Here is a 16,999-nt window from a genome sequence, read left to right on the forward strand (position 1 = left end):
CACCTACAACATTAAATTCAATTAGGAAAGTGGATTGCCAGGACTGACGCAATAGAGGAGGATCTGTATTCTGCAATGTTGAGAGTAAAGTGACTCACAGCAGCGAGCTAGCCAGCTAAGGTAAATAAAATCACTCTTTATCTTCTCACTCTGGATCAAAAGGAACACCTGCAGGAAGAAGGAAAATGGAAGATTATACATGCATGTACTTTTAAACAAACAGAAGGCAAACCTACCTCGTTTCAACACGCAGCTAAGGCTTAAGCCACACAAATTCTTCGTGGCTTAAGTGCAGCGTAGGGACATCCCTGCTCTGTGTGGGGTAGGTGGAGGATTCACACAGTGCCCCGCTTGTCAAGGGACTTGTGCAGTTTCAGAGTGCCAAGCTGAGCAGAGGGTGCGGCCTGCTCTGAACAAGTGCCAGTGGGCGGCCATGCAACACAAACAGCACAAAGGAACACTGGGCCTGTGGGAAAAGCTATTTGGAATGTGTTTGTTTAGAAAGAGATGCAAGCAATTACATTAGCATCTTCTTGAAATACCAGAAGTTTCACATATAGATGAGCCTTTCCTCCCCACACGTCAGAGATCATTCCAGGTCAGCAACAAGCCATTTCTAACCATTTTGGTTTCAGTAAGGTTCTGAGGCAAAGCATTCATCTTTTGTAACTTACCGTACAAATACAGGTTTATTACATTCTACATCTGAAAGGATGTGTGTGTGGGAAGTTATACATTTTAAAATGTACTCTGGCTTTGCTCACAGATAAAATAAGCTATTTATGTGTCTCTCTAGTATATTTGTAACTATACTGGATGCTACTGCAAAAACTCAAAATACCTTTATAGGAGCACATGTATGTACTGGAACAGTGAGTTCCACAAATTACTAACATTTGTATTGCTTAAACATTGCTGAACCCCTAATTTTGGGGGGAGGGAGAAGGAGTAATAGGGAAAAAATTTTAAAAAAGCAGTATTATCACTGTGAGTAGCACTTTATCACAGGTTTTATTTCATTATGTCCAGGGAGGTATGCTTTTATATAACTTAATAAGTGCTATGTGTGGAGACGTTTTACAAGTTTATGAGACACTGGGGAAGGCTGATCTTTATGCGGAAGTGTCATCACAACCAGAGATCAGACATGAGGCCAGATGAATCAATTTAACTACATAATTCTGTTATTTAAATGCATCAGCTATATAACACAAGTTTCTATAGAACAACTTCTAAAAAACGTAAGAGAAAAAATGTATATTAACAGCAGCTACACTTTTGTGTTCCTTTGTTGCCTGGCTGCTACTAAAACTTACTTACAGAACTATCATTTTTATGAAGTCTCAGGAATCAGGATAGCCCACTAGCACAGTTTTGAAAGATTTTCATTAAGCTAAGTGAATTGAAAGCTTGGTGAATTGAAATATCTATCCATTTCCCTGACAGTCTTGGAATATTTTTCTTAAAGACAGATGAAATTTCAGGTCACAGAAATTAAGGGGTAAGGGTGCTGGGTGAGGGGGTCAGGACAGGGGGGAGACAAACTGTAAAACCAGGAAGGTTCTGTTATTGACAAACCTGAAGAGTTAAAAAGTTAGAGAGACAGGAAAAACAGAACAAAAACATAACTCCCAAACCAACCAAACCTATATGATTCACTTTAGACTACGTGGTAGGGATTTTTTTTTGTGGCTTGTCTTCTTTCTGGTCTTGTGGAAAATGTTGCTTCCATCTTCATAATAACTATTTGCTTTTGCATATTTTAGTTGTAATTAAGTTTCTGCTGCACAGACATAAAAAAGTACTGGGTGTAGAAGTTAATCTCTTCCAGCTGCATGTGGATGCTGCTGAATAAGATAGTGAGCACTTCCTCTTTTCCTCCCACATCTCCCAGAGGAAGATTTTTTTTTAAACAAAAATTTCTAGGGACACCTAAAAGCTTTTAACTATTCACTGTCTTTTATTCAGCATGCCCTAATCAGTCTGAACAAAGAGTGCCTGGGATCCCAGACAAAGCAGAGGAAATCTGATTAAGAGGCCATTCTTTGATCAACTAGAGGTAGCTGCAAGCACGCTTGTGATGCATCACAAGCAGCATGACTCCCCATATACCTCACATTACAAGATTAGCAAGATAATCTTTTCTGAATAGTATTCACTGAGAGTTTCAGTTCCTCTAAGAAGGGGAAGGAGATATTCCACACAACCTGCTTATTTTCAACCAACATGAAGATCTGGAGGGAGAAAGGGAACGAAAGAGTGGAGCAGGGGGGAAATGTTTCCATTGCTGTGTTTTTAAAGAAAGTAAATACATACCTCTTCAGCCTCTTTAAAATTGCCCGTTGCAGCTTTGGCTTGAGCATAGTTGAAGTTAAAAGTGTCATCATTGTAGAAGTAACTCTGAAAAATAAGACATGTGGATAAAGCTCAAATAAATAAAACTAAAAACTCCTCCTCCCATGATGTAATAACATTAAAAATACACCTCTCACCCCCAGTCTGAGTCAGACCATATAAAGACAACGGGAAGGAAAAAGAAAAACCCACATTAGGAACATACGGTATTTATAAACACTGGGCAGAAAAATTATGGACTAGCTTTCCATCCTACATTCATGACTACAAACACAGCTGAAACATTCCACAATATTAACTATGAGAGATCTGGAAAACGTTCCAAGTTCAAAATTGCAGTGGCAGCCTTTGTGGGTATAATTTTCACTTGGGGCATGTGAAGACATGCTGTGCTGCCATGGTCTCTTTCACCTCCCAAGCACTTATTTCACCACTAGGGTGGGTAAATAGGCAGTTGACTCCCTGAAGTCTTTAAGGAGATGAACACTTTTGTTTTTCCAAGACTTGTCAAGGTTCATCAAGAGATCCTGTGGATCTGGTTATGTGACAGATGCTAGTCTTGACACACTGGATCGCATGATGGAGGTGGAGCACAGTACTGGGCTACAGCAGGCAGCATACCATGTAGTAGGACTTCCTTTACAAGTCTTGCTTACAGGTACCCTTCTCTCTAGTTGAAGTGCAACAAAAAGTTTTTCTCTCCCATAATACTAGGCATGACACATCTGGTTTAGGACACATCAGGTTGATCTAGCTGTATCTTGCTGAACAGCTACATGGGTCAAAGCAGAAAATGCAGCTCTAGGTACAGGTACCAAACATCTAGCCTGATGTTTGGGTTTGACCTGAAGAACTAAGATTTTATCATGGTCAGATGTCCAGAGTGAAGTATAATTCAGATGTCCAAAAGTCAGATATGTTCTACGTTCAGCACTGTCCTACACTGCTGCATCAGCAGAAATGGTAGAGATAAGATAGAACACATCACAGGTACAAGCATGGATGGGGATTGATGATCCCTGTCCACTAGTTGTGCACTGCTTATGAAAGAGCATGGGAAAAAAGGAGGGTGGTGTATCCACTGTAGTTACTGTAAGAAAAGCCTTCCTGGGTGCTTCACAGCAAAGTGTAGGGAAGAAGAAATGTTTTTCTTATATAATATTTATAAAGGAAACAGAACTTGTGTATGAAGATCAAATTTTTGTTTTGTTTCTTCATTAAAGACTGAGGAGGAGGTAAAAAGCATAGTTGGGACTGTACAAAAGATATGGGAAGCAAGGGGCAAATCCCTTTCCCAGTGGTGTCTTATTTCATGATGTAGGGACACTGAGGAGCCTCTTCCCTTCCCTGTCACAGGCAGTCAACAAAGGGCGCTGATTCAGTCCACCTACATACATCAAGCTAGTGCCTTGAAAGGAAAGGTGGGGGACTGCCACCATTTGCCAAATGTCTAGGTTTCTCCCAACTAGTCTATGTTAGGGTCTACAAGCAGGCAATTATAAAAACTGTGTGAGAGCATGAGGATGAACCAATTGGGTGAATCTTAAGCTCAGTTTGTGAAAACATTGCAGTACCCTTAAGGTGAACTAATGGGTTCCACCATATGAGATTACAACACTTTACTGTATTCTTTCTCAATAGCAGTTTGAAGTGAGTCAGCACAAGTCCCAGGTTAAGCAAAGCTGGTGAGCCAGATGCAGTTTTACTGTGTGAATCGTTTCTTCTGTTTAAATAGTTTCCATTGTATTTTTAAATTAAAATGGAAAAGAAACTCTGTCAGCAACCAAACTCAGAAAATCTGTTATTCTGTCCAGGCTGTATAAGTGCTAGAGAACACACCTACTGCAAAACCAAAAACAGTAGAAATGAACAATGCTGATGATAGTGCAACACATTCACAGCAGCCAGATGTTTCAGGGTTATTTGTTGTTTTTTTTTCTTTTTTTCAAACCACATTATATGTACTGGACTTCACTCTTTCGTGGTCTTTTTAGAGGTCTTTAATCTTTTCATAAAACTAACTGTCCTCTGAGTGATGTCCATTTCAATGAGATGCTCAGATACCCAGCTGAGCAATGAAGAATTCCCATTGTGGCCACAACTCAGCTGAGCCTGAATCAGGTTGTTTTCTCAGTTGATCTCTGACAGTGTTATAATGTCACCCTTGGGGCAGCTAGCAATGTATTTATAATAAGGTGTCCTCTCAGAATTCTCATGCCTAAAGCAGTTTTAACTGATCATGGATGAACACGGTGTTTCTGGAGAGAACATCACACAAATAATCTTCACAGAGTGCATGCTCTGCTTTAAGAGCTGCAGAGATTCTACTGAAGTTTATTCCTGTGAATGAAACACAAAAGGTAACTGTAAAGCCACCTACACCTTGCCTGTAACATGGTAAAGGAAGAAATACTTGCATCCCTGTGAGCTGAAGAGAGGGAAATGACTTAAATAAATCTGAGCATGCTTAGTCTCAGCTAAAAAATTATGAGAATGATCAATTACTTCAAAACGACCGTGCAAGAAAAGTTGTAGGAGGGAGTAAACTTTTGTCCCATATATCTTGGAGGTGGTTTGTAATCACATTTAACTTTGACCTTTTCAGGTTAGAACTACCTTTTTAAGAACCTTTTAATGGAAATGGAAAGAGCCGAGAATATCTGTGGGTTGATTCACTGCACTGTAAATGTGAGAAATACACAGGATGAATTTTCTGGAAATTCTATACCCACTGTCTGTAAACTGAGACCAGATGACAAGTTCTAACTAGAAATATGACTTTTAGATGGCTCAAGTTAGGCAAAAAAATTCTCACCCTTAGTTTCCTTTTCTTAATTACACACATACTCCACTTTGGGGTGGTAGTGGTATGTCTCTTCATTCCACTACACTGGAGCCCTGCTAGTGGCTAGAGCCACTGGGATTTCCTCAAAGGTCTATTTCCAGACAAAGTTTAAAAACTACACCTTCATCATTTTTTCACTCATCAACTGCTTTTGGCACCATTACAACCATGTTTTTCTTTAGATCTCACCCTCCTTAGAATATTGTCATTCTGCTCATCTCGTGTATCTCCCAAATAATTTCTTGTTACAACTCCAGTTTCAAATCACTGGAACAAGACCACAATCATTTAACCCATAATCACACTCCAGCCCCCTCTTTACTCACATCTAACTGTGTATCTGTAAGTTATACCCATTTTATCCATTGAATACTGGTGATCTGATAACGCTGCATCATATTGACTTCAAACTTCTCTTACTTTGAAAAAAGTAACATTGTCTGCAGGGTACCACTCAAATAACTTCTGCAAAAATAACATTCTTAATGTAACATTTCCCTATTTTAGCCCTTCAGTGACTGGTTTCCCTGTAGTTATAACTCAGTTCCCCGAGTTATTATTTTCGGAGTCCTTCATATCCTGTGTTCTTTACACACTATTGTTCATTAAAATGTTGTCTCCCAACCATTGACAATAATCTCCATCACTCATTTGATAAGTCTTAGGAAAACATTTGGGTTTTTTCCCTCCATGCTGCCCACCCCATAAATATCCACAAATTTTTTCACTGTCTTCCTTTAATTATCTTCCTCATCTTCTATGATGCCACCAGAAAACCTGATAATGGTTAAATTGCAAATGGGATGAGACCATCATGCCCACCATGCTGCATGGTGCTATTTTCTAAATTGCTTCTTTACATTTTGATCCATTTGCCATACTGACCACTTATGTCCCACTGTCATTCCAGTGTTTTGTTTTTATTGTTGTTTCTGCATCTTTTTATGTTTCCATTGTGTCTCACACAGTACAGTCTGTAAGTAGTGATTCCATGCATTACAGTACTACCAATACTAAATAATAATACTAACCTTGATTGAGTTGAGGTAAATTAGGACATTAGGAAACTGTCTAAGAAGAAAGAAGCAGGAGGACATGCACTGTCTCCCTGGAATGGTATCTAAAATTCAAAAGAGAAATGCAAATTTGTAGAATTAAAAAACACACAGTAATAGAAATCACTGCCAAGATTGCTGGCAACTATGAAAGCAGCTAGTTTCTAAAAATAGTGTAGCTTGCCTTTTCAGGCAAAGGACCATACTAGAGGTTAGAAAAAACTATTAGTTCATCTTGTCATCTTTCTCTACAGCATCCAATAACTATTGCAAGACTTTAATCAACAGCAAACTCTACAGAGACAAATGGTTTAAGTAACAAGCCTTTTCCATGACACAATTTATGTAGCTTAATTTTATCATGAATTATTCTTACTCTTAGGAATTGACACTTCATACAAACCTGAGCTTGTTATTCTAACCTCATTAACCTTCTTTCTTTAAAATTATGCTTTTCAGTTATCCTGGACAAAGAAGCTCCACATATTTTAATTTTAGTTCAAGTAAGACAGTAAACTTGATAACACTGAAAATATCATTATAAAAAAGAATTAATATTGGATCAGGAAGAATACTCAGTGATACCAGAAAATATGAAAATTAATGCCCATGCTTTTGGGATTACCACATTGCTCACAAGTGGTAAAGGCATAAATAAGTTAGACATATCAGTTCAAATGAGTGTCACTAAATTTTGCTGCTATCTACGTCATCATAACTTTGCTGCAACCGTATAATGCTGTCATCCACTCTGACAGTGTAAGCTGTGTTACTGAAAAAAATTCAAAGCTGTTTTAAAGATTCTGAAGTAAGCTTACTAGAACTAATTTTTGTTAGACCCAACTAGAAGAGATGGATGAACCCAAGTGCAGCTGGGAAGGCCTAACTGCAAGTGATTTCAAATCACTAGTATTTCACTACATGAAATGATCATTAGAGAGCACGTGCAGTTTGGAAAGGTGTCGAGAGATAAGATCCTAAGGCTACCAATATCCCTGAAATAATCTGCCACTGGATGTTAGTTACCATGAATACATCTGCACTAAAAATAACTTTTCTATATATATAAATTTCATGTAACTGAAGACTAATATTTTGACTCCATACCACCACACAAAATAGAGCATTCCACTGGAAAACTCCTTTAAATACGGTAGGGTAGTAATTATTCCTGGAAAGCACTATATAAGATCTCAAAATACATTTCAAAGGAAAGCGAAATAGTCTCATTTTTTACCTTTTAGCACTAGGAGATACTGAGCTTGGATGTCCTGTCATTTCCATATAGAGACAATCAATCCTTATCTATGTCTGAACCACATCACTCTGTTCTCCAAATTCAGAAAATTATTTGGTTATTTATGAATTGTTCACTTGTGAGCAAAACTGGCCTGTATATTTATATGCCCTTTTTTACATGCATGCGTACTTTTCATCATGCCTCTACAGGACAATAACAGAAACAGTTTTGCAACAAAAAAAAAAGAATGAAGAAACACTGAATAATGACACTGAAGATAACTTGAAAATGCTCATTTTCTCTGACATTCAATTTTTGAAGTTCATAAACTCACAACAATTTATTTTAAACAAAATTTTAAAAATGCAAAACTTGCAAAGAAGACCTAAAACTAAGGATACATTTTTAGTAAAAATTAATCACAGTGACAAAATATTAGAAACACAATTTTCCCATATATGATTTGAGAGTTTCTGAATTTTAGTATTTATTCTTATGTCCACATTTTGGCAGAAAATTTTATTGTCCCAGCACACCATCCTCCATATACTTTCAGTGAAAGATTTCGTTGAAAAAACAAACAACGTCTGAGTATCTTATACAACTCAGCAATGACTACTACTGGAGACTGAAAAACTAGAGTTTTACAGTTCTAATTCACCGCATGTGACTCATGCAGGAAGAGGAAAAATTTGTCATTTAAAAAAATTACTCAGGGTGACCTAAGAGTACCTCAAAGAAAAGACCACATGAAGTCCAGAAGAAATGTTTCATTCCTCCCACCCAGCATCAGAAATGCCTGACTTGGTCCTAAAGGAGGACCACTGAAAACAAAAGGAGTGCTGCTCTTCATTATGCTTGCAGTGGTTTTGGAGTAGTTTGTAACACTTACGTTAAGCACCAGAAGGACTGCATTTAAAAGAAACGTTAATGTTAATTTACTTTCACTGATGTTCCTCTTGTCCCATTTCCTCCTTAACTTATCTTAAAAATCTGATCTGTTTAATTTTCCTCTCAGTTGAGGTAGAAGAGCATGAGAACTAACTATAAAAATCTAGTTATATCCTCCTTCATAATGTCAGTTCCATTTCATGTCATTAGGACTAAGAATTTCTATTAAGCTTAAAAAAATCCCAGTAACCAAGCTGCTGTTCTGGGTGTTATTTATTGCTGCTAGAGGATGAATATTGACTCCTACATTGTAAGTGCTTCCTGGACTTTTTTTAGTTTTTGTTTTGGGTGACCCTACTCCCATTAAAGTTTATAACATCCATCTTGAGACAAAATCTGTACATTTTTTGGAACGGACTTTCCCATTAACTCAGTTTGCTCTATGTTCCTTGGACCTTCAAGTCAGAGATCTAATTAAAAAGAGCCAAGGCCTTAATTGATGACTTCAAATGACTTTACAAATAAATGATACTATACTTCCTGAACTGCGTGTTGCTGCTTTTTCCTTAATGCAGTCATGAGATTTCTACAGTTAACAAAAGAAAGTCAGAAAAAATATTTCACATATTCATTTTAATCCATTATTTTTTGATAATCCATATTATCAGACTGTTGTGACTGTTGTAGTTTAACACCAGCTAGCAACTAAGTACCACTCGTTCTATCCCCTCCCCCTAAAAAAAAAGTAAAACTTGCAGGTCAAGATAAGAACAGTTTAATAACTGAATAGAAATAAAATAAAATAATATTATTATTAATAATAGTAGTAATGAAAATGAGAGAGAGAAAAAGAGAGAGAGGAAAAAAGAGAGAGAGAGGGAAGAGTAAAACTCAAGAGAAACAAGTGATATACAATACAATTGCTCACCACCCATTTACCAATGCCCAGCCCACCCATGAGCCACAATTAGCCCCTCACAGTCGACTCCCCCCCCTTTAGGTACTGGGCATGATGTTCTACAGTATGGAATAACCCTTTAGCTCATTCAGAGCAGCTGTCCTGGCCATGCTCCTTCCCAACTTTTTGTACAGCTCCTCACTGGCAGAGCAGGGGAAACTGAAAAGCCCTTGACTTCGGGTAAGCACAACTAAAACACTGGTGCGTTATCATCGTTATTTTCATACTAAATTCAGAACACAGCACTGTACCAGCCTCTAAGAAGAAAATTAACTCTATCCCAGGTAAAACCAGGACATAGGCCCAGTTGCAAGCAAAGGATTTCCTCACTCTAGCAAGCCCAAACCTACTTCTGTATTATAAATCTGCAAAGCAGTTAACTTGATATCTTCACAGACAATTGAGTGATACCAGCTTCTTGCAAGGACTGGCTGAGTGGGAAGTGCTGAAGCAAGACTTACATGCTTGAATAGCATGGCTGGCTGCTTTGGAAAAGCCCAAGTATACAAACAGCAAGAATTCTGTTCTCCATTCTAAATCCAGCAAAACGAAGGGAGCAGATCAAAAATGATCACAAGTATACAATACGGGGGCTAAAAACATAAAAACTATCATATTGGATCCAAAGTTTGTCTAGTTCAGAAGCTTGCTGAGTAAGAATATAGAGCTATAGAAAGAATATGTTCTGATTTCACATATAATACATACTGTGGCATGTAATGTTACTTCCTTGGAAGTTTCTCCTAGCTTCCAACAACCTGCACTGAGGACTTAGTCACTGAAAAATTTGTGTTAAACAGCTAATGGACTTTTAATCTACCAATTTTTTTTTACCTTCTGATTCTCACAAGTTTCTCCATCAAATAAGTTGTGTTATGTGAAAAAGTAATTAATGCTGTTTGTTTTATTTGTCTTGTGTGATAGTTTATGTCAATGCTCCTTGGTTTTTGTATTGTACAGTAATAATTCTTCTCTATTCCCCTTTTCCTTGTCATTTATGATGCACATAATCAAACTGAGTCATCATTTTTCAGCCCATGTATCCTCCTTTATTTAATCTCTCCTTGTTCAAGAAGCTATTCCCTTTCTCTGATCACCCTTCCTGTCTTTATTGTATCCTTTCTTGTTCTACAATTTTTTAAGAAATGTAAGAACCAGAACTGCAAACAGTATTCAAGAAAAAGAATCACATACGTATGCAATGACGCAGTAACTATTTTTAGTTTGTTCTCTCTTTTCTCATCAATTCCTAAGATTCTCTTCAACTTTTCTGATAATTTTGCTAAATTTAATTTGCATATTATTACCCAGCCTTATACAGTCTCTCATATCTTTCATCATTGTGGAAGCTTTTACTTTTTTACTACTGTGGCTAATTTTGTACCATTGGCAAACCTAGTCATGTCATTATTTGTATCCTATAGCTCATTAATTATGAATACAAGCCCTTTCTTTAGAGAAACAAAGGGTTCTTTCAAGTGTTCAAATCAGGTGTATTTTATCCTTTTCACTGCTATTTCACTCTAATTTTTTGTCAGAAATGAGAAAGGTTATTATGTAGGTTCTTTTCTTGCAATTAGTACTGTGGAAATTTTTTTAGGTATTTGCTAACACATGGATTTAGAATTTGATTATACTCAGATGACTGTAGCAGAATTGGAGTTTCATCATAAAATTTCAAATCTGGTTCTATGTAATCTCTATATTGCTCCAGAGTTACCTGTTCACTTGTGCCTTCTCTAAGAAAGACGGAAACAGCATTTAAAAGTTCATGCTGTTTATCACGCCATGTCATTGCATTTATTAGGTCAATATAGGCAGAACAGAAGTCTCCAACTATTATTTAATTATCTTTCTATATAAAATCTAAACCTCTTTAATATGCCAGTCACTGTTCCCATCCAGGCTGGCTGGTGAATAATTTGGCCTCAGTATGGTGAGTTGCCTATCTAAACATATATTTTAAAAGAGTATTATTTCACTCACTGTTAATTATTTTTTCCCCCCCCTCAACCATAGGAAGGTTGAAGTCTCAGCCTTTCCACCTTCTTTTGCATATGGGTTTAAAATTATTTCACAGTGAAATTCAGACCTTTGTCTTCCTAACAATTTCAATTTTGCTTTTGGGCTATATCTTCACTACAAATGCTTTCAGGATACATTTTCTCAGACTATCTCCATATTATTTTTATCCATGTATGCTATGGTCATTCATCACATGTGCATGACCATAACAGGCATTAAGAATGTACCACCACTGTATCAGTCACCTTGTGATTTTACTGGTATCACAAACCCAGGTAGCTATATTCCCTCTAACCAAGTTCTCCACTACTGTAGTTCACGCTGTTCCTTCCTGTTATCTGGGATCCCAACTCCAAAGGGATAGCCTCAATGCAAAAGGAATGAATTAGGGAAATCTCATCTATGGAACCACTTCCAGCCTTCCAACATGAAGCTCTCTGCTGCATGTGGAACAGAATAGAATGACTCAACAGTATTTCTGAAAGTTTCATCAGTGCTGCTGCTCTCTTGAGCTCCTTCTCTTTAGTCACCATGGACACCAGAGACAGCATTCTGTCTCTGAGGACCATGACCTGTCTGCACCATAAACATGCACAAGTTACCCACCTAAAGAAACAGTACTAAGTGACAATGCCTAAAAAGAAAACTGGGAAGCCCTATTTCATCTCAATTTCTGTGTTATACCTACCAGCTTTTTTAATTTCGGATTTTTGACTTTGGCAAAGGGAAGGGAAGATAAGGTCTTTGTTTGGTCTATTATTGAATAAGTAAAAGTAAATATTGAAAATATGCTGATTTTTTTATTGGTTTTATCAGGTTTTTTTTCATTCAAGCAAGGAGTTAGTCCCAGAGCCCCCATTTTTGTCTGTAGCCAAATTCCTCCTTACGTTTTTAGCACCCTCAGTTTCAGTGCACACTCCATGCTAGGACTCTATGTACTTGATAGGCTTTCATTAGTGGTTCTAGATTTGTACCTAGATTTGTGAAGTTTCTGTACCTGTGAAGTTTCAGCCACACACTTCATCTGCTTAATTAGGCTGTTGTCTTCTGTTTCTATAATGGAGATTATTAGTCAAAGGCAAGCCACAGAATCTCTCAGTAAAGACTAACAGTTTGCAGTACAGCCTCTTTTCCAGTCATACAGTAAGGTCTGGAATCAAATAAGCCCTCTAATGTAAACTTCCAAATTTGTTTTAAATTTCCTGATATTCATCCTATAACAACAAAATGCCTAGCAATAGTCCTGCCAGCAGTCAGGAGTTGGACAAAGGATAGTATGATAGTATGGATATTTTAAGATGGATTACATAATGGAGAAAGAATATTTCAAACATACCACATTCGCTGGCTGATTCCCCGACCAACTGGAAGAACTGCTGAGCAATTTTCAGATGATCTCTCTGGAAGAGGAAAAAAATTAACCCAACATGAGTTCCAGAGTTGATGCTACAATACATAATGAAAATATGCTCTGAGGAACAGATGGGGAGCAACTAACAGACAAACTAGGGCTGAAGGAAAAACAGAAAAGGTAAATGTGCCACTGTATGTGCCTAGATACACAAGAATACTGTAGAAAGAAAAGTTTTTTTGGAAACAGGATAGAGAAGCCAAATTCAGCTTGATTTACTGTCAAGACCAGCAATGGAAATTTGCATTTCACTCATTCTGGACTGACTACTGTGTGGAAGAAGGTTGAGAGACTCAGAGATCCTGCAATCTAAATGAGAAATGACTCTCTCTTTCACTCCATTCTAGTCCCTACAGATGTGTTCACATTCTGTTGTTGGAGAAGCTGAGGAACGTCATGGGCTTTGCTTACTGAGCCAACTTCTTGTCCAAGTGCTGCATTTACAACTCCTTTGAGGATGTACTCCTGAAAAAAAATTGTAAAAAGGATCAGAGAAGATAAGGTGAAGATTTTACAAGACACATAAAAGCCTATGTGTACATTATTTTCTTCATAAATTCAACTCTATCCCAGCTCAGTTTAGTAGGTAGCTGGTTACGGTGATAATGCTTAATCACAGTAGTACTAATTTAGCCCCCCAAAATGCATTCTACTTGCTAGGTAGTCACTTCTACCAAATATGTGGGATGCAAAGGAGTACAATGTTTTCTGATAAGTCTTATGGTCAAAGACAATGCACCAGAAGGAACACGATAACATCCTTTCATGCCCTCTTCACCATCATATGACCAATAAGTACAATATTGTTATAATAAAGCACAGAACCCATTTCAAATATGCACATTGGTTAACCATAACCACTAACATCCTTGCTGAGCAAGATTTTCTCAGCATGCAACAGACTCTTTTGTCTTATCCAAATCTTAAAATTAAAGAGTTATAGCTATAAATCTGTTTTGTAGGTATTCCTGATAAACCTGGACAGCCTTGTCACAGAGGTAAACACAGAAAAAGAGAAAGATACATCTACACAGACCAACAATGGATTGCAAGCAAACAATCTGAGAGTACTAGCCAGCATGCTAAGTAATCATTTTAGCACACCAACTTTCTTACAGGTGCCAAATTATTATCCTACAGGCATCGTGATGAAGTATTTGCGAAGTACTCAAGGAGGTTATACAAGTAGTTTGGCAAGTCTTAGCAGGGAGTTCCTTGCAAGTGTAAGTGAAAAATGGAAAAAGAAGCACAAAGATTCTCGTTTTAAAATGTCATAAAGAATTATTAGACATGTATATGGGGAAAACAGAGGCTAAAGGACCACTGGCTGCAGAAAACTGTTCAAGTAAGTCTTGTCATACTGAAGAACGCAAGAAATGTAAAGCAACATCAGAAGACCCTCCTCAGCACAGAATCACCAGATCTGTGTTCTTGAGGTTTTCCTTTTCCCTCCCTCCCTATAATTCCTCACACAGACTCATGAAAGGTCCCTTTCATGCCCAGCTATGTGACCTTTGGAAAATAAACTGCGAAGACGAATAAATCAGAGACTAAAGCTGCTGAAACAACCACAAAAGAAAATTACAGTAGCAGCCAAGGGACGCTGCAGTTTTCACTCATGGCAGTCAAAGTGTGATGAGATTAGAGAATACCATTTATTAAAACTGTTTAATCTAATCTAGCTAATTTTTATTGAAATGGCTTCAGGACAAACCATATGAGCACCTGAGCTAGCAGATCTGAGGGATGGTAATCATCATCAGGGCAGAAGTGACAAGTAGCTGTAGTTGGAAGAGAGCTTTTATCTATGCACTAATGGTCAGCTCCCCAAAATGCTGAACAGAACAGAGCTATATTCTTAGCTGAGCCCAGGCAGTACAGTAATAAACAGGCTAAGTACTCATATATGCACATATATAATACTTTATGCATGTATATTAAATCTATTGTTCATGAAGGGATGGAAAACACAAAAGTTTTAGGAGTGGGAATGGGGCAAGCTGTCCTCAGGATACCAGTTTTGTATGTGGCAGATTTCATATCAATTTATAACCTCTATCTATGTGCCATGACATCAGTTTCCAATTACCTGTGGAGCTGTAGGTTCCAGGTCCTTAATCAGGTTATAAGCCTCCTGCACATCATCTGAAATGCCAGACATTAGAATGCATGACAACCCATAGCACACTGTATTAGAACAAGTCACTTATCCTCTACAACATTCCCCAATAGTCATAGACTAAGAAATAAACCATTTAGACAGGAGGAGAAAGGTAACTATAAATCATTGTGAATTTCTATCACAATGGTGATGGTTTTCTAGAACTTAAATAACAAACATGGAGTGAGTAATAGCTTCTTTGTTATTACAATTTTCCTAGTAAAGATGATTTGGACCCCTTGTTCATAACCTAGTGGCTGCCTTCTCATCAGCACAAGGTCAAAATCATAAATCCATCATCTTCCTGTATTTTCTTTTCTCATATTGATTTACCCCTCAAGGAGGATAGGGTAACATGATGCTGTAGGGAAACTTCATCTCTTCCTTATCAATATTTCAATATCTGTCTAGCAGCTCTTACCTGATCCTAATTTTAACAAGGAAAGCACTACTAGTATAGAAGTTTAAATGAGAAGTTTGAAATCAATAAGCAACTTCCTTCCTACACAAGCATTATATAAACTGAAAACATCCTAAACCTTACCTAAATAAAAAAAAAGATGTTGGCACTTCAGTTGGCTTTGTAAAACAACCTAGTGAAGACAGTCTTTTACTAGTAAAATTTTTTTAATACAGCATTATACCAGCTGCCCACAAAAACAAACCTTATCAAACAAAACCTTTTTTGCTAGTACATACCATCCATTCAACCACTTAAGGCAATATACATTGGAGCTGCCAGTCTCCCACTCAACACCTCTGCTTTCTTACCCATTCCCTTGAGCAGTCACATAGTAAGGCAGCACAAGGTACTTGCCAAAAGTCATTACCTTTTCTTTTTTTCTTTTTTTTTAATAGAAATTGTTGGTTTGGAGGATTTTTTGACATTTTTGGCTAGCTCAGACCACCACCACTACCAAACAAGAAAAATGACAGCAGCCCTTATTTCCATCAGTGGAGACCATTAACACAGAGCTATGCTTTTCAGGCTCCAAAAGAAGCCTATACCAAATCTCATGGGAGCAGATTATAACCAGATACCAACAGGCCCCAAATCTTGCTGAAAGTCACTACCCTGAAGAACTGATAAAAATGGGATGCATGTTTGTGCTTCAGACATTCCAGTTCTGAGCATGTATTAACACCAACCTACCTTTATCGGAGACATTTAAGTTTTAGAGAGACAGCTGTAGTCATTAGAAGTAATGATTTCTCACATTCCTAATTGATGCTGCTACCCTACCAAGAGCTAAAAATAGAAATTTAGCCAAACCAGGAAAGAGATTTTAATCCTAATTCCCCTTGACCTTCTTTGTCAGTATGCAAGTCATTTGTACACCAAAGTGAAGAGCAGAACCTAACTAATTAAAATTACTGCAAGGTTAATGGCAAATGAATAAACAAGACTGATTTTTAAGTGATGCACGAGATGTACTTTGTTTCTGCGTAAGTAGAACTTAATTTGACACATGTGTATTATTATTAACAATATTATTGGGCAAGGTAATTACTAGTAATACCAATATTGCCTATAGTGAAATTGGCAACAATACTGGACAGAAAGGTGGCTGGGAACAGCAGGCATAGATTTACCAATGCCAAAGTGTACTGACTAACCCAATGTATGACTGGTTGTATGGATAAGGGGATAGTAGTGGATGCTTGTATACCTTGGCTTTAGCAAGGTCTTTGACATGGTCTCTCATACAGACTTGAAAGATAGGACTGGCTAAGTAAGACTATAAAGAGATGGAAAACTGTCTGGACTATCAAAAGACAGTCATCAGTTGAACAAAATCTATCAGGTGGTTCATTACTAATCAAATTCCCCAGGGATTGATACCGTTGAATGTCTTATTTATATTTATATTAATGATCCAGATAGAGTACTCTCAGCAAGTTTGCAAATGATAAAAGATTGTGAAGAAAGCTCCCAGCTATTGAGAAGCAGCTCAGCAGGCTGAGTAAATGGGCTGAAAGAAAGAAATCTCATAAAGTTCAGCAGAGGTAAAATGCAAGTCCTGCATCTTGCTTGGTTTGAAACATGCCTGAACAACA

The 16,999-nt window shown here is 37.5% G+C and overlaps 1 protein-coding gene across 1 annotated transcript in view; it reads right to left on the reverse strand.

Moving 5' to 3' along the window:
* TTC26 (tetratricopeptide repeat domain 26) overlaps positions 1–16,999 on the reverse strand; it is a 46,168-nt gene that overhangs the window by 5,298 nt on the left and 23,871 nt on the right. The window contains 6 exon segments of the mRNA XM_039391389.1: positions 99–168; positions 2,317–2,400; positions 6,232–6,320; positions 12,706–12,769; positions 13,192–13,245; positions 14,870–14,925. Coding sequence (XP_039247323.1) covers positions 99–168; positions 2,317–2,400; positions 6,232–6,320; positions 12,706–12,769; positions 13,192–13,245; positions 14,870–14,925 — 417 coding nt within the window.

This window comes from Pipra filicauda, unplaced genomic scaffold (genome assembly GCF_003945595.2).
Source record: "Pipra filicauda isolate LSUMZ 115617 unplaced genomic scaffold, ASM394559v2 scaffold95_size2449627_pilon, whole genome shotgun sequence".
Lineage (NCBI taxonomy): Eukaryota > Metazoa > Chordata > Aves > Passeriformes > Pipridae > Pipra > Pipra filicauda.